The sequence below is a fragment of the Tupaia chinensis genome, unplaced genomic scaffold (assembly GCF_000334495.1).
Source record: "Tupaia chinensis unplaced genomic scaffold, TupChi_1.0 Scaffold000366_1, whole genome shotgun sequence".
NCBI classification, from domain to species: domain Eukaryota; kingdom Metazoa; phylum Chordata; class Mammalia; order Scandentia; family Tupaiidae; genus Tupaia; species Tupaia belangeri.
In genome coordinates, this window is record NW_006159863.1 from 937,743 (window position 1) to 956,602 (window position 18,860).

Consider the following 18,860-nt stretch of genomic DNA (forward strand, 5'->3'; position numbering starts at 1 on the left):
ACACACATGTACACAACATCTATAACTATTTCTACATATAAATTAAAAAATCTATGATTTCATACAGCTAATTCTAATATTGACATAGTACCTCAGTATTTTCTTTTTTGGGGGGGAGCTATTTTTGCTACAGGCTCATGCTCTTGCCAGAGAGAAAGAAAGAAGGCAAGAAATCACCCCCGAGGGATGATGACCATATAGCAATCCCTTCTCCTCCTGGGATCTTAGGCACACAGGTACATGTGCCCAGTGTGAGTTACAAGTCTCAGGATCCAGGACTTGAACTGTGGTCAGCTGTATGAGAGTCCAGTGATGTAATTGCTATGCCATCTGCTGGTCTCCCTCAGTGTACTTTTCAGCATGCCACCTTTTAAGAGTGAAAGCTGGCTCTCATTATCTTCAGTACATTTACTCATTTGCTAAATCAAATAACCTATTTGCTCAGTATACCCAATCTCTCAACAACTCCAGCAGTCATTTCTGCATGCCCTACTGTTACCTTCTCTGTTTTGTCAGGTGCCAGGCATGCTGCTGTCAACACCTCCATGGCACTGCCCCCATAAGCAATGAGAAGGGGAGGTAGGAAAGGAAAGGAAGATGGGCTTTACAGGTTTTTAAAAAGATTAAAGATTCTATTGTATTAGAATTTAACAGCAGTCTGGTATATAATTTGTGGGGCCTGATGCAAAAATGAAAATGTAGGGCCCCTTGTTAAAAAGTTATTAATAATTTCAAAATGGCGACAGCAGAGCACTAAGCCAAGTGCCAGGCCTTGCTGAGACCGCATGGGTCACATGTCTTTGAGGCTGGCCCTCGTTATCAGAGAATACAAATCTGTGAGGACTTGGTAACTTGGGGGTTACAATGATCCTGACAGTTCATAAATAACTTTATGTCTGTCCCTTCCAAACTGCAACATAGCCCTAATGATCTTGGGCAGTGACATGTCTGGAGTATACCAGATGCAAGTTTTCCCTCATTAAGGAAGAGAAGTATGGCAATTGCCACTTTCAATGTTGAAGTCCTTTTCACTGAAAATGAGGGGAGATAATTCTGAGGGGATGTTGAAAGGTCATAGGAAAGGAAATTGAAATATGAATTTTGTGGTGAAAAATTTTTTGAAATTCATCCATGTTTTTTGCATAATACACATTATCCAGGAACTTGCTGAAACTCCCTCATATATGCTGGGTGTCTTCGAAGTGCAAAGCATTGTATTAAGCAATCTGAAATACAGAGACACTGTGGCAGTCTAGGTGAGATTGTTGACTATTTAACCTTAGTACATCCATCTGGGAAGGAATTAAAATTAATCTTAGGTTTCTCACAATTTGATTCAATCTAGTTTCATTTTCTTGGTTTGAAGAAAGATTATATACCAGTATATTACTTTTTCAATTTCAACACGCTAACATTTCAAGCTTAGAGGTGCTGATACTTGCAATTTGTTCATCAAAAAACTTGCAAAGTGATGTCTAGAGCTTTTCTCTGCTGAGGTTTCTCCTGCTTCAGAGGCATGTTTTGGTTGCAAATTGGTACTGCTATTCTAATGCTTCACAGTGATTTAAATATCACATCTAGGCAGACAGCTGTCAAATAGCCTGAAGGCAATAGAGTTTAATGTGGCTCCATCATGTGTCTGGGTAGAATTTTACATTTAATCATTGACTGAACCCTTCCAGGCTAGAATCCATAATCTTCTACTAGGAAGAAAAATATCCAGTAAGATGTGTTAGTGGCGGGACCAGCAGGTGGCGTGGTGGTTAAGGCGCTGGACACTCCCACATGGCCGACCAGGGTTCAAGTCCTGAATCTGGTGGCTTGCTTTCTCACTTCCTCTCTCTCTCAGTCTCACCCTCTGTCTCTCTCTGGTCAAACTAAAAAAAATAATAATAAATGAATGAATTAAAAAAAAAAAAAGATGTGTTAGTGACTCAACTGTCAAAAAAGTAAAAAATGTGGGACCAGAAGTTAGAGTAATGGCTATGTTGCTGAATTCCCATGTAGTCGACAGTGGTTTGAGTCCCGGACCCGGTGGCTTAAACTCACGCTGGGTGCATGTGCGTGCCTGCCCAAGATCCTGAGAAGAGAATGGAGGAGAAGGGATTGCGGCGTGGCCATCCCCCCTGGAGGATGATTTCTCGCTTTCTGTCTCTCTTTCTGGAGACCGCACGTGCCCTATAGCAAAGATCTCTCCAATCAATCAATCAATCAATCAATCAATCAAAAAAAATGTAAAATAGTTTTTTTAAAAAAGAGAAGGGGGTCTGGGAATGAGACAGGATGGAAAAATAACTGATTAAAAATGTCAAGTAATCTATAGTAGAGTGAAAAAATATATAAAACATTGTGTCCTCTCACTTGGATTATCTTCTGTTTCTTGCTTCCTCCCATTTGATACTTGCCTCAAATATAGCTCCTAAGATCTTCTCCACATACACTACATAGTTCAGCTTCTCTTAGCACCAAGTATGTTATTGCTGTTGGAAGAAGCTGCCACTTGGTGACCCTCTATACAAATGGGCAGATTTTCTAAAGGCACAGACCAGAAAGACACACGCGATTTTCCTTTACTTTTGACTTAAAATAACCTCTCATTATTGAAATTGTCTATATTAAACATCCTGAAGGCTCTTCTCCTTTGCCAGTGATTTCTTTCTAGTTAGATATAACTACTTCAAAGTTAAACAGAGTAAGGGTGCTTAACTGCATTCTTAGACTAACGGCAATTTTTCTACAATCTCAGAATGGCTCTACAAGTTTGACTGAAGCAAATTGTTCATCTGACTGCCACTGTGACCTAGACTTCGTTACTTTTGGTAAGAAGAAACATCTGAGTAAAACCTCATGATCTTTCCCAAATCAGAAGGTTTTTCACTTACCATTGTCTAAAGACTTAGCCTTTTTTTGGACACATTCGTATATAATGTTTCACTTACCTATTAACACCTTACTTAGTATTTTATTTCAAAATTTTACCCTTTAGCTTTTCCTAGAAATCCAGACTAAAATACCTAATGAATGATCGTATTCAAAGTTAAGGAAATGATTAGCTCCAAAGCATGAGAATCCAGATGGCTCTCTTTACCAATGGCATTTACTGTTAGGAATTGAATCACCACTATCTTCAAACAATAAACTGCCCTCAGACTCACCAAGGACAGTACTCATTCTACATTTTTAAAGGGATTTCACCATCACCTCTTGCTTGATGCTACTGCATTAATTATAAATCACCCATGTACTATGTACATGTGAAGCTATACAGCGTCACTCCAAAACCTTAAGCCTGCACCTATTTGTGCCATTCCTCCCTCACAGCACTTACGGGGTACACTGATAGAGGAATATAACCCCCAGTTTGGCCTTGTGAAACTAGAGCTAGGAGAGTATTCTACATCGAATTCTTCCTAGGAGTTATGTAAAGGCGTCATGAGAATGAGAAGCTTTCTTTAATAGGCCTCTAATTGTCCATAATGTCATGACTTTCTGGTCATAATGGCCTTTTGGTTAGATAACATATATGTTCTTTATTTTTCCCATTAGGACCTTTTTCCTATAATGATTATATTTGCTGCTTTTATTTTGTCCAAATCTTTATTTTTCTCAGCTGGTGATATGTCAGGATATTGTCCCATAGTCTCATAAAGTCTATAAAATTAAGCTCTTAGAATATAGCAATGCCTCTGCTACATTTGATTCAAAAATACACACACTCTGGGCATGTTTGACTACATGCTGAACATCCTAAAAGGAGGGAGAAATAGAGAAGGGATTGCAGTGTGACCATGCCCCATGGAAGTGGAGGTGCTTTCTCACTTTCCCCCTCCCTCTCTCTCTGGTGAGTGTACACACTCTCTCTCTGTGAGTGTGCACATACATACACACCAAGAGAGAAACAAAATTTCAAGCTGAAAACCAAGGGGAGGAATGCAAATTTTTCACCTGACTGCCAGTGTGAACTATACTTCGTTACTTTTGGTAGGAAGACTATGGAATCTCTGGATGTGAAACTGGTACCTATTCTGTGGTATCTGTCCTCATGCTCTGCTGCTAGGCAGATGTAGTTCTCTGGTTACCCAAGCCAGTTAAATGCAAATGATCTTTTCCTTTTGTCTCTGGTAATGCTATTTATGGAATCTTTGTTATCTACTGTGTAATTTAAATTTTTTGAAACAATCTGGAAGCTACAGAAAAAGCTCCAAGTGCAATATAAATAACTATTTCCCTACGTATTTGAAAGTAAGTCACAAACAAATTGTACCAACACCCTCAGAATACTTCAATATTTCCTACAAGGATATTCTCTTATATAAGGGGTCTTCAAAAAAATGCAATGAGAGTGTATATTATGAAAAACCTACAGATTTCAAAAAACAAAATTTACAGCAAAATAAACTTTAATTCTACTTTTCCATGAATTCTTTGAATTCTTGTGGAAAAATCAGGAAATTAATATGAATATTTTAATACTACACAATCCTAGACCCCATTAAATTGTTTCCATTAAGTTCTCTATAGCAAAAAGATCTAGTTCAGAACCTTGTATTGTACAGGACAAGACCCTACCTTAAGATAAAACAACACACAAACAAAAAAAGAACCTACACATACTCACACACACTCTATAGTTATTATTCATTACATTTACATCTACATCTGCCTATATATATTGGAAACCAGGCGTTTGCACCAATATCTCCTATTCTAAAACACCATGGCCTTCATTCTACCTTTCTTCTTTTTCACATAACAAAATGCCTAACACTATTACTTTAACATAATTACTGATGACATCAACCCCTATACATAACCAACCTTTCATTGCTATCTCTTTCCTACACTTTCCCACCTCCAAGGAAACACCCTCCATACACTGCTCAGCTCTGACATCCTATAGACCATCTAAAAGAATAAATGCCCTTTTCACCACATTTTGGCTTAACCATGCCTGTACCATCCCACTGCCTTCTCCACAAGTGACCTTCTCACCCTGCTCTGGGACTCTGTAGCTTCCTACCTCCTCCATGCTAATGCCTACATTACTCAGCCCAGTTGAGACTGACTTGTTCTAGAAGGGTTGAAAAATAAGGGGAAGGATAATGCAAACGATTTCAATAGCTGACTTTTCTATTCAATATTCCCTAAATATTTTTAGGTATATATATTTTTTTAAAAAATAGAGATCATAGGCCATTTTTATCCTAGAATCAATAATTAAAAAATTTTGAGACATTATTATGCTGTGGAAAAATACAGTGTAAATGTCCTTTGACCTCTAAGCAAATCTATTGCTTTACGTCCCTGATAATTTTCCTTAAGTATAGTCATGCGATGCTTAACGTCAGGGATGCAGTCTGAGAACCGTGTCATTAGGTTCCTTTGTTGTGTCAACACTATAGTGTGTACCTTCCAACCTAGATGGTCAGCTTACTTCTTGCCTTGTATGGCCTATTAGAATCCTACAGGACCACCGACATACATGTGGCTTGTCATTGGCTGAAAGGTCACATAGTTCATGACTGTAGTTGATAATTCCTTATTTTTAGTATTTACTGTTTTGTATCCCAAGCAACACATTTTTCATGCTCAGTACAGTACTAGTCACAGTAGCTGATTATATATGCATTATTTGTCAGTCAGTTTTGGCCTCATATTTGTAATATGGGAAACCAGGGTGGTTTTTAACAAGGTGGTGGGGATGTGCCTTCATGACTGGCCAATGCAGGAATGACTTTGGTAGGATCATAGATAACTTGTGCCTTCTAAAATTTCTCTGCAATGTTATGCCATGTTTCTGGCAACTAAGTAATAAGTAAGGTCCAGGATTGCAAATGAGATCTTTAAGCTTTCTCTCCCAGGAAGACAAAAGTTAAAATTATTTTATTTTCTTCATGTTCTCAGGAATGTATCACTCTTTCTGCACTTTTACATTAATATCTATAAAAGATGACTGTTGCTACTCTTTCTTTCTCCTTTAGAGGCTCTAGAACATAGATAAGATCCATGACTATTCTTGCTCTTCTCACATCAGTAACTGTACCTAGATTGAAGTGACCTGGAAGAAATTCTAATCTAGATCACAAGCTCCTCAGAACCAAGTACTGTCCTTCTTTGCCACCGTGATGCCATCTCCAGGCATCATGAACGCATGAGTGAGTGGACAGATTAATCAATATGATATTGGCAAAGTTGCTATGGCAGTTGTTCTTCTTCCGTACTTGTCTATGTACAAATAGATACTCCAGACATCCTATTTTAATGAAAAAAAAAAAAATCGAAACCCTCAATAAGAAATCAGGTTTTTCCCATGAGAAATTATAAGCAGACAAATTAGTTACCAATGACTTTGGGAGTAAAAGATAATACTACCTCTGCACTCGGTACACTCGAGTCCACGGAGGTACAAGGGCCAGGATCCGAGCCACCAGTTCAATGAGGTCACTTGGAGCGTAACTCTTATATCTTCCTGACTTCCAAAGCTCATAAAGCCCAGTTCCACGAATTACTAGGGTAGGGTAGAGTTTCAAACCATCAGGACGGAAAGCAGGGTTCTCAAAAAACTCCTGTGAACAAAGAACAGAAGATAACTTCTCTATTACTGGTGTAGTGATTACTCATGTGAAGTCTCAACCCTGGGCAGGTTCCCTTACATACTCAGCAGATCTTGGGACATTTCCTTTCCTTCAAGGAAAGACTAGAACAGAAGCTTACTGTTTTTCTAGCCTTTTTGGAGCAAAGTATGTGTGTGGTGGACTGCAAGGCCCTCCCCAATCCAACCCTGTCTAATTGGTACAATCTTTTCTCATCCACCCCTCACCACACTGCCTTTCTGCCTTTGCAAAGGCAATGACCTGTCTGGACAGTTTATCAACGTTTACGTATCTAGCTCATCTTCGGAGATCAGTGGAATACTGCTTCTTTAGAGAGGTCTTTCTGAACTTTAAATACTAGCTACCCCAGGACTAGCAGTTGGCATAATGGCTATGTCGCTGAACTCCCATGTAGTCGAGCACAGTTTGAGTCTCGGACGTGGTGGCTTAAACTCACGCTGAGCATCTGTGTATGCATGCCCAAGATCCCAAGAGGAGAATGGAGAAGAAGGGATTGCGGCGTGGCCATCCCCCCTGGGTAGTGATTTCTTGCTTTCTGTCTCTCTGTCTCTGTCTTTCTGGTGAACACATGTATCCTATAACAAAAACCTCTCCAAAAATAAAATAATAAAATAAATATTAGCTGCTTCACTTAAAAAAAAAAAAAACTCCACTGAATCCTGTATTATCTCTTTCTTATCATCATGCTGACGATATATTCAATGTCTGCCTTCAATGTTGGACTATATCCTTCTTTAAAAAGTTGTGACAGAGATCATCTAGCTTATAAAACCTAAAATGTTTACTACATGACTCTTTATGGAAAGTTTGCAAATCCCTGGATATGACTATTTTGTCTTTAGGCCAACTGGCACCATTCCTAACCTGGGCTACACACTGTCCATTTGTTATCTGGACACTAAGCAATACATCTAATCCATGTATTTCTGGCTTAGTCATTTCTTGTAAAATATCTTCCCAGATGGCTGCTTTAGTCATCTGAAATACAGCAATGAGACAAAGGCATGCTCCTTCCCATGACCTTGTGCAGATCATTTAATCCTGACTTTGCCCAACATGTATTGGAGGAATGAAGGTAGATTCGCAGCTTCCCCTCATTCCCACTTTGGCATTTGTGACTATCTGGCAGCAGTGCTGTATAGTTTATCAATGTAAAACGCTTTTTAATCTTTGGCTACATTGCTTTTTACAAAGCTTCTCACTGCTTAACTTTTCATTGTTCTTAGAAAAAAATGTGAATATAGACTTTTTGATCTCTCTCATTGATTTCTGTTTCATTCTTAAATACTGTATTCTTTGTGCACCATTTGGTCTTAGAGACATTCTTCTGTAATTGTGCAATCTTTCCTGTAACACTGGTATTTTAAAGATCTGTCAGGTCTTTAAGACATATTCTGGACCCACATGAGAAAGGTCCTTTGTTTGGGTCCGAGGCAATCTTAAGCACATTTGGTATACACATGCCCATGACCCCAGCTGGATGAGGCTGGGGTGTATCATGGCATGAAGATCCTCTTGGGAATGCTGTCTCTCCATCTCTCCCTCTCTCTCTCATGGAATAAATAAATATACTTATGAAAAATAGCGGAGAAAACAGGAAGCAGAACAAAAAAGATAGAACGTAGCAAAGGTAAGAATATCAGATGACAATCTGGGAGATCTAACATTTCTAAATTGGAGTTTTAGAAAGAACATAGGACAATGAAAAGGTGAAACGTTATCAAGTAGTACAAAAAGATTTCTCAGATGCCAAAGTCCTTCAATAGCACAATTAATTAAACATCTTACTGGGCTGGCTTGTAGCATGGTGGTTAAGGTGACTGGATTCTAAATGGCCATAGCATGGTTTGAGTACTGGACCTGGTGGCTTGAAAAACACACTATGCTTGTGTGCATGCATGCCCTCAATCCCATAATGGGGGAGACGGACTGCAGTGTGACCATCTCCAGTGGGGCTTGGGGGTGCTTTCTCTTTCTCTCTGGCAAGCACATGCACTCTCTGGAGAAAAAAACAACCAAATAAATGTCTTACCAAGATATATGCTATGGTTTAAATGTGTCCTCCTCAAATTTACATGACAAAATTTGGCTGAGATAAGATCAAGAGAGTAAAAAACTTAATCTGACTATGGAATCACGATGTAGAACCTTTGCGAGATGATTAGGATTAAGGTCGCAGGGTGGGGGCCTCACGATTCAGACCTGGTGGGTTTATAAGGAGGGAATGAAACGGGGACGTGGACATGGACACACATGCTCTTGCTCTATCTTGCTATATGATGTCATGCACCACTTTGGACTCCTTGGGGAGCCATTAGCAAGAAAACCCTCATAGATGCAGCTCCTCAAATCTGGACCTCAAAACTATGAGCTAAAACCTCTATTCTTTTTTTCTCCCTTTTATGAAGGGGTTGGGATAGGGGGGCAGAGATAGGTATTTTTTAACAGGGTCTCACTGTGTCACAATATTCCTGCCACAGTATCCCAAATAACGAGGACTACTGGTACATGCAACTATGCCAGGTTGGCCCAAGACTGAACCTAGGCCTCCTATATGGCTTTCAGCCTCCAAAATGATGGCACTAACTGTGTGCCACTGTGGCTGGACTCAGTAAACTTGTATTCTGTAGAAATCACCCAGACTCATGTATTGCTGTCATTGGCAACATCACTGACTAAAACAGTATGCCACAACTCCACAACCTACATAAAGGAATAAAGAGACATTTCTAAAAGCATTTAAGAGAGGGGGGGGAAATAAAACCCAGGTTATATAAATTATAAGATTAAGCAATAATGAATGTAAAATTAGGAATCAGAACAATTGAGGATGACTTAAGAGCTAAAAGCTAGAAGATAATGATGCAATGCCTTAAAGAAAATCTGAGGGAACATGATTTTCATCCTAAAATTCTCTAAGTGTGAAGGTAGAATAGAGATATTCTCAAGCATGCAAAAGGTTTATAATGAAACCATAATGAGCCCCTTTTTAGGAAACTGCTGGAGAATGTGTTTTAGCAAAATGACAGCATACATGAATGCAGAAGATAACTTGGGGTCAGAAAGTAAGGGATCTGTACAAGGAACAGAGAGGAGAAGCCTCAAGGACAGCTCTGTGTGTGAAGTACAGACCTGCAGGCCAGTGTAGAACTAAACTATAGGACCTCCAAGATTTAGGCTGAAAAAGGACCTAATAAGAACATCTGATATGTTATGCCACTGAGAGGAGCTTAACATTGAATGGGTACATTTAAAAGTTACAGGTGCACAGAACACCAAACAAATAAAAAAATGAATGAATTAAAAACAATGAAATTAGTTGGGAACAAGAGATAGCCTAATGATTACATCAATGGACCCCCACGTAGTCGACCACAGTTTGAGGGCTGGACTCGGCAGCTTAAAATTCATGCCAGGTGCGTGTGCATGTGTACCCAAAATCCTGAATGGAGAATGGAGAAGAGATCGCATCATGGCCATCCCCCCTGGGGGGGTGATTTCTCACTTTCTATCTCTCTGCCTCTCTGGCAAGCACATGTGCCCTATAGCAAAAATCTCTCTCTCTAAAAAAAAAAAAAAAAAAATTAACAACATAGAATAAAAAACAAGGAAATCAGTAACTCTAGCAAAAATAAGAGTATTCAGAAAATGTTCCCAGGGCCAGCAGTTAAGGCACTAACTGCAGTTCAAGTCCTAAACTTGGCAGCTTGCTTTCTCACTTTTTCTCTCTCTGGTCAAATTTCTAAAAATAATAACAAATAAAATTAAATAAATAATTCTTAAAAAAAAAAACACGACATACCTGTTCGGTATGTATCTGTACTTACATATTAAGAAAGCATTATTTGGTTCTGGGTAAATAACAATTGTAGAAATTACAATGTGAACACTGACTAGTCATATAACTAAAACATGATGTAAAGATACAGGGACAGGATGGAGTTGTGAGGTCTCACATGGGTCTGTGCTACACAGGATCCTTCATTGTTCTGCTCTATGGTCCTCAGCCTGGCTGCACGTTAGAGCCACTGTGGGACTTCTATTAAAACTGGAGCCTTGGGCTGGGCATATGTATTTTTAAAAAGCTTCTCTGGTGTAAGCCTCTGGAATAGAGCCCCTGGATTAAATTAGATTTAGAGACAAGGGATCCTAGACTTGAATTCTGATGCTGGCACTTTCTTTCCTTTTTTTTTTCCTGATGCCAGTACTTTCTAACCACATGACCTGAATGAAGCAAGCTACAAGTTATTGTGAGGGGTGAACAATGTATGTAAATGTCCAACACAGTGCTAGCATTACAGTAAGTCTTGCAATATTGGTTAAAGGCCTAGCCTAATGGTACAGTCAGTACCTAATTGACTGTAAATAACATAATTATAACACAAATTTCTCATTTTATTATTATTTTTTTGCTAGCGGCTTGTTACTTGCTATTTATTTTATATGTATTTTAGACTATGGAAATGATGTTAGACAAAAAATAAATTCGAATGATTTTCTTAGTCGAGTTCAAAATGGGTCGTAGAACAGCAGAGACAACTCACTGCATCAATGTGCACTGGCCCAAGAACTGCCAATGAACACACAGTGCAGTGGTGATTCAAGTTTTGTAAAGGAGAGAAAAGCCTTGAAGATGAGGAGCATAGCGGCCAGCCATCAGACATTGACAATGACCAACTGAGAGCAATCATCAAAGCTGATCCTTTTCCAACTACATGAGAAGTTGCAGAAGAACTCAATGCTGCCCATTCTACAGTCGTTCAGTATTTTAAGCAAATTGGAAAAGTAAAAAAGCGTGATAAGTGGGTGCCTCGGTGCCTCATGAGCTGACTTAAAAAAAATCATTTTGGGATCAGCAGGTGGCATGGTGGTTAAGGCACTGGATACTCCCACATGGCCGACCATGGTTTGAGTCCTGGACCTGGTGACTTGCTTTTGCACTTCCTCTCTCTCTCTCTTTCTCTGGTCAAATTAAAACGAATGAATGAATGAATAAATTTTAAAAAATTAAATAAAAAAACTGTTTTGAAGTTGTCTTTTCTTATTCTATGACCCATTTCTCCTTGGATTGTGTCATGTGACAAAAAGTGGATTTTACACAATTGATGACCAGCTCGGTGGCTGAACAGAGAAGTTCCAAATGGAGCCCTTCCCAAGCCAAACTTGCACAAAAAAAAAGATCATGGTCACTGTTTGGTGGGGTCTGACCCACTACAGTTTTCTGAATGTTGATGAAACCATTACACCTGAGTAGTGTGCTCAGCAAATTGATGAGATGCACTGAAAACTGCAATGCCTGCAGCTGGCATTGGTCCACAGAAAGGGTCCAATTCTTCTCCACAACAGCGCCCAACTGCAGGTCGCACAACCAATGCTTCAAAAGTTGAACAAATTGGGATATAAAGTTTTGCTTCAACTGCCATATTCACCTGACCTCTCACCAACTGACTACCACTTCAAGCACTGCGACGACTCTTTGCAGGGAAAATGTTTCCACAACGAGCAAGATGCAGAAGATGCTTTCCAAGAGTTCGTTGAATCCTGAAGCACAGATTTTTTGGCTATGGGAATAAACAAACAAACTTCTCTTTGACAAAAATGTGCTGAATATAATGGTTTCTATTTGGATTAATAAAGGCATGTTTTAACCTAGTTATAATGATTTAAAATTCATGGTTTGAAACTTCAGTTGCTTTTGTACCAACCTAATATATGTAATTGTGCCTCTGTTACATGTGTATAAAGAGCCTCGCCCACAAAAAAAAGCCTAAGTAAATCAATAAATAGGGACCAGCAGATGGTGTAATGGTTACGTCACTTGACTCCCACGTAGTCAACTGTGGTTTGAGTTCTGGACCTGGAGGCATAAAAGTCATGCCAGGCATGTGAACATGCATTCCCAAAATTCCAAGAGGAGAATGGAAGAGAAGGGATTGTGGCATGGCCATCCCTCTTGGGGTGTGATTTCTTGCTTTCTGTCTCTGTCTGTCTGATGAACATACATACCCTACAGCAAAAAAATTTCTCTACAAAATAAATTTAAAAAATAAATACATCTCGGGAACCAGCAGTTAGCGTAATGGCTATGTTGCTGGACTCCCACGTAGTCGACCGTGGTTCGCGTCCCGGACCCGGTGGCTTAAAACTCACGCTGGGCGCATGTGCGTGCGTGCGTGCGTGCCCAAGATCCCAAGAAGAGAATGGAGGAGAAGGGATTGCAGCGTGACCATCCCTCCTGGGGGGTGATTTCTTGCTTTCTGTCTCTATGTCTCTGTCTGTCTGGTGAGCGCACATGCACTATAGCAAAAATCTCTCTCAAAAATAAATAAATAAATAAATAAATACATACATACATCTCAGAAGGGATATACTGAAATGTGAGAGTTTTGTCTGATGTGACTTCATTTCTAATATTCCATAATGAGGATGTATTGCTTTCATAATGGAAAAACAACAGCAAGCAATAAAAGCAGAGAAGGTATAAGAAGCATGCAGTGGCATTCCAGATTAGCCTGGCTGAAGGAAACACTTACAGTAAACTGTTCGATGTCTCTTTCCAGTCCCACGTTTGGCAGATCAGGCATCATATGAGCTACAACTTTGAAACCAGAATCCTTGGCCAGGTGAAATGACTCACACACTGCCTTCACAGTGTGGCCCCTGAGGAAAGAAAATTCACTCTGTTACACACATAAATGAGAAGCAGAGTTAACACAAAGAGTAGAGGAAAAATCACCTCAGAGACATACATGTAACAGAAGTTCTACAACCAAGAATCTATGGCAGGAGGGAAGAAAAAAAAAATCTCAGAAAATCATTTTTTACATCTCCACCTCTGAGGAGGCCTGAAAGTAAATACTTCTATTTGTGAGATACTTCTCAGGCATTTTCTTTTGCATTTATTCACAGTGCTCAAAAATGATTGAGGTAACAAGTTATTATACACTAAAAAAAAAAAAAAAAAAACCCAAACAAACAAACAAAAAACACAAAAAACAAGAAAAATGGATCTGCCCTCGTGGTTAAGAGAGCCAAATCCCACACAGCCAACCCTGCAGTTTGAATCCCCACCCTGGTGGCTTGAAAAATACGACAGGCCCATGTGCATGTGTGCCCCAAACCCCAACAGGATGGAGAAATGGAGAATAAATTGCAGCATGACCATGCCACATTGGAGAGTGTTTTCTCCCTCTCCCTCTTGGTCTTGGCCAGTGTACAAGCTCTCTGGCAAAAACAAACAAGCAAGCAAGCACAAGAAGAAAGAGCTCCAAACCACACGGAAGCAGCTGCTTGCTGTTTTCTTTGTTCCTGGAAAAATCTTATGAAATCTATAGAGAGATGAAGAGGGAAACCTATGCTACAAAATAGATTTCACCGGTGGGTTTGAAGGATCCTTCAAAGCAAAGGGGGATGGGGGTAGAATAATTTAGTGAGAAGGCAGAATCATTCGGGACTGTGTGAATAAATGGTGGTAACTTAGCAGTCTAATGTCACACACAAGGAGGAAGCCAGCCCTTGTAACATTTTTTGGAGAGCTAAAGACTAAAGCCTTGTGTCAATATCTTCCATCATCAAGATGTTCACTTTCACCACAGAGAGAGTCTAGAAACCAGGGTCTCCATCGCACTCTCTCTGTTTCCATCCATTTCCATGGTTTTTATTTCTAATCTCTGTAACAACCTCTAAATTTCCATGATGAGGCTAGGCCTCTCCTCTGAATTCCACACCCGGACATCCAAGCCTTTACTACAGGAGCCCCTTGGCAGATATGGTTATTCAAATTTATATTTCCATGAATTTACATGAAAAAATTCAGTTTCTCAGTTGCACAAACATACCCGACAGTGCAAGTATAGAACATTCTGATCACTGCAGAATGTTTTATTGGACAGCTCTGCTCTAAGGCAAACCTTCAACTAGTTGTTCCACTAGTATCTAAAACTTAGTGTAGTATATTCAGAATGAAACTCATCTTCCCTCCAAGCCTCCTCCACTTCTCATTTTCTACCACCCTCATCTCCAATCAGCCACCAAACATTGCCATTCAGATCTTTCTAGGACTTCAGTATTTTTAGCTTAAATTACTACAACAGGCTCTTAACCAATCTATCAAGCTTGCTCTTATCTAATCTGCCCCACCATAACTAAAGTGATCTTTCTAAAATGCAGATATGCTCCTATCACAACTACCTTACAGCCTATCAAAGGTTTGCTGCTGTCTCCAGATTAAAACCTAGACTTCTTAGGCTGGCTTCTAAACCCTCCAAAACTTGGCCTCTCTGCTTTTCAGCCTTACCTTGTATCACTCTCCCATTAAACTCCTCATTCTAAATAAACTAAACTACTGGGAATTCCCTAAATATGCCATGTCCTGCTGTCCTTGGGAACTTGCTCTTCTTATTTTCTTTCTACCTGAAACAATCTTTTCTCTACCTAATTCATATACTTACTTTAAGTCTCAGTTTGGATGTCATTTTCTTCAGAAAGCTCTTATGACCTTCAAGAAGCTTCTCTTTTTCCACAGGTACCTCTCAAGCACCACCCTGTTACACAGCACCTCATCTAGTTGTCCTAGATGAGTGCAATTCTACTCAGGTTACTCTTTTCAGGTATAATATCCATTAGATTCTTCCCTGTGCTCAAAAATATTCAGATCTCTACTACCTAAAAGGAAAACTCTACCCTTCTTAGCCTGGCATTCTTCTTGGTGATTTCTAAATGTTGATCAGTGTCTGTTTCCCTAGTTCACTTAACTTTCTTCTCCTAGCACAACCCTAAACACATCTACCCAAATGCTAATAAAGTCAAGTCCTCTTTAAGAGCAAATCCACCACTACCTTCCTCCTAAATTCTGCCTTTCCCATGCTAGGTCAATGACCTTTGTTGTCTATAAACTCTGGATGTCCACTCCCCACTAACTGAACAATTAATTAAAAAGTTCCTCATACAGTTGACCTGGTATATATATCTTTTCTCCTCAACTCTGTATTTCCAGAGGGAAGAGAGCTTCATATGGCTCTACCAATCCTTATTTCTTTGGGTTCTATCAACAATGAAACTTCAAATTTCATATCCATTACTTCACCAAGCTTCCGTTTCTCTGCCAAAAATTAATCTCTTAAATTTTACCCTGCCCTCCTTCTTATTTGAATCCTTTCCTTTGTTCTATTCTCTCTGGCCTTCTCTCCTGCTTTAAACTACTGACCTAGAGTCCTGTTTTCTGCTGTTTATTTGGGAAAGGTTGTTTATAACAAGAATAGGCAATGAGCTCTCTCTCTTTTTTTTTAAGGTTTTTGACATAGGGTACATGCCCTCACTGGTGAGAGACAGAGAGAAAGGGAAAGTGAGTAATTACCACCACCATCCCCCTGCCCCTCTAGAGGAATGGTCACACTGTAATCTCTTCTCCTCCATTCTCCTCTTGGGATTTTGGGCACATACATGCACATGTACTCGGTGTGATTTTCAAGCCACTCAAACTGCAGTGAATCATGTGGAAGTTCAGCGCCTTAACCACCATGCCACCTGTTGGCTTGGCAATGAGATATTTTATGGGTTCCTAGAAAAGAGTTAGTAGAGAAAGACTAGAAATGAAGAAAAAGGGGGATTGAATTAAGATCACAGACAGCAGAAAGGACTCTGAAAGAAGGAATACACGTATATCTTTCTGTAAGGTTGACAGGAAAAAAACAAAATGAGTATGAGTGCAGAGAAACCAGTGGGGCTAGAGAAAGGCTTGCAGAGATTATTTGTTGCCATCATACCTGTTGGTATCTCTGGCTACGTCTTCGTAGACACTCTGCACCCCAATCTCCAGCCTTGTGCAGCCATAGGTCAACATGTCACTTAAATGCCGCTTCATGCAATAATCTGGTCTGGTTTCGATAGTAATTCCAATACACTTCGTGAGGCTTCTTTCAGAATACCTGTAAAGCCAGAACAACCAATCTCAAAACAACAAACTTACCACAGTTTTAGGACATTTACTACCTAATTAAAAAACTGTCCTCTCTTAGTCCTCCTAGTATGAGACACTGGTTAAGTGAGTGGGTGCTGGAGTCAGACTCTCTGAGTTCAAATCCTGTCTCTGCGACTTCCTAACTATGCAAACAGGAATGCTATTAACCTCTCTGTACTTCGGTTTCTTTATCTGAAAAAATGAGTATAATAATAGTACCCATATCTGACGTGACTGAACTAGCACACAGTAATGTTATTACCGTCATTATCATTATTATTCTCCTGTAGGATGCTGCAACCATAATCTCCTTGAAAGCAGTGATTTCAACTGTGAAAATCCTATTTTTCAATTCCTACCAATCATTTTTCACATAAGTGAAAACCATTTACATTATTTACTTCCCACTCCATATTTTAGTCATTTTGAATAAAAGAAAAAAAGAAGGGGGGAGGGTGTGTGTAACAAGCATAGAAATAATTCAGTGGAAATGGCTTCTACATACAGAAAAAGTCTTTCTGCCAAGCCTATTAATCTTAGCAATGATTTACAAAATTGGCAACCATTTTTGTCTTCCACTAAAACCATGTGTCAGAGTAGTATCCCTTCAGATGGAAGCTATGTAGTCAATGACCTTAACTTTAGTACTGGCCAAAGATACAGAGAAGTAAAAATCAAAAGTAACCTGCTAAGAGGGCGGGTGATAGGAGAGGATAGGAACTCCCATTTACAGAGGCCCCTGTGGCCAAGTGCCGTTTCTACCAACACTGAGTCCTCCCACCAGCTCTATAAAGCGTGTCCTCTTATCCCCTGTCCACAGATGAAGACACTGAAGTTCAAAGGGAACAAGCAGCTAGTTCAAGTGCACAGAGCTAATAAGCTCTAAGTCATGTTGTGAAGTTGGGTCCACCTGACTTTAAAAACCCTTACCTCTGTATCTCATTTACCACATGCTTAGACAACTCAGTGTGGGATACCAGGCTTCTTGCCTTTACAACGTCTCTAACTTCTAAGAACTCCTTCAATCGTCTTAGTGTACCCATCTGTAACTTTCTCAATTCTTCAAGGAGGGTGGGGACAGCCTTTTTTAGCATTAATTTCCTTTTCCCAAGGAAGTTCATAATTTTCTTAAAAATAAAAATCATAACATTTCCCTAATTTTATACCTTCTCTTTTTTACTCCTTCATTCTTAATTGTCCCCTAAAAACTGACTTATTTACCATTCATAAAAATTAAGAATCACTGATCTAGAGGACTAACTAGACAGTCAGACTCTTTTTGTACTGTTTATTTCAGTATTCCATGAGGGTTTTTTTTTTTTTTTTTTAAGGTTTTTGCCATAGGGACAATGCATTCACTAGAGAGAGATAAAGAGTAGGAGAGAGAGAGAGATGGTGAGAGGGGAAGTGAGAAATCACCTCCCAGAGGAGATAGTCATGCCACAATCCCTTCTCCATCTCTCCTCTTGGAATTTTGGGTATGCACACACACATGCCTGGTGTGATTTTCAAGCCGCCTGGTCTGGGACTTAAACACTGGTTGGCCATGTGGGAGGCCCATGCCTTAACTACCATCCCACTAGCTAGCCCTTCCTTGAGGTTTGATACAGGATTACCAGAGGGACTAAGACTACAGGCAAACAATTAGTTTGAAGTTGCTAAAAGATGAGTAATAAACAGAAAAGGGGCTCAGATCTTATCAAATCTTGCCTAAGACAGGGCACTGAGACAATAGAATCGGAAAGTTCCATTAGTTCTCAAACAGGTGAATGCCACGGCATGCAGTGACAGGAAATACATAAAGCATATTTTGCTTTCCTCTAACATCAATTATCAGGCTGAGGGAAACCATTTTTTAAATTAAAATAAATACTTTTATATTATAGAAAAAGCAAACCAATATAAAGATTGACACAACAAACTCAGAAGGCATAAAGCTCTAATAAGCATATTTCAAAAAGTGAATGAGAGTGGGACCAGCAGATGGCATAGCAGTTATGTTGCTGGACTCCTACATGGCTGACTGTGGTTCAAGTCTGGGCCTGGTGGCTTGCTTTCTCACTTTCTCTCTCTCTCTGGTCAAATTAAAATAAATAAATAAAGCTAAATAAAAAATTCTTCAAAAACATCACAGCAGACACATGCTTGTGCGTGCCCAAGATCCTGGGAAGATAATGGAAGAGAACGGATTGTGGCATGGCCATTTCTCCTGGGAATGATTTCTCACTTTCCCTCTCACTGTTTCTCTCTCTCTCTGGCGAACACACGCACCCTAAGGCACAAAACAA

At 39.6% G+C, this 18,860-nt stretch overlaps 1 protein-coding gene across 1 annotated transcript in view; it reads right to left on the reverse strand.

The window, feature by feature from the left end:
- Positions 1 to 18,860, reverse strand: part of ELP3 (elongator acetyltransferase complex subunit 3) — a gene marked incomplete at its 5' end in the record, with an annotated part of 93,322 nt that overhangs the window by 49,160 nt on the left and 25,302 nt on the right. Inside the window, 3 exon segments of the mRNA XM_014589633.2 lie at positions 6,373 to 6,566; positions 13,148 to 13,274; positions 16,379 to 16,540. Of these exon segments, the coding sequence (XP_014445119.1) occupies positions 6,373 to 6,566; positions 13,148 to 13,274; positions 16,379 to 16,540 (483 nt within the window).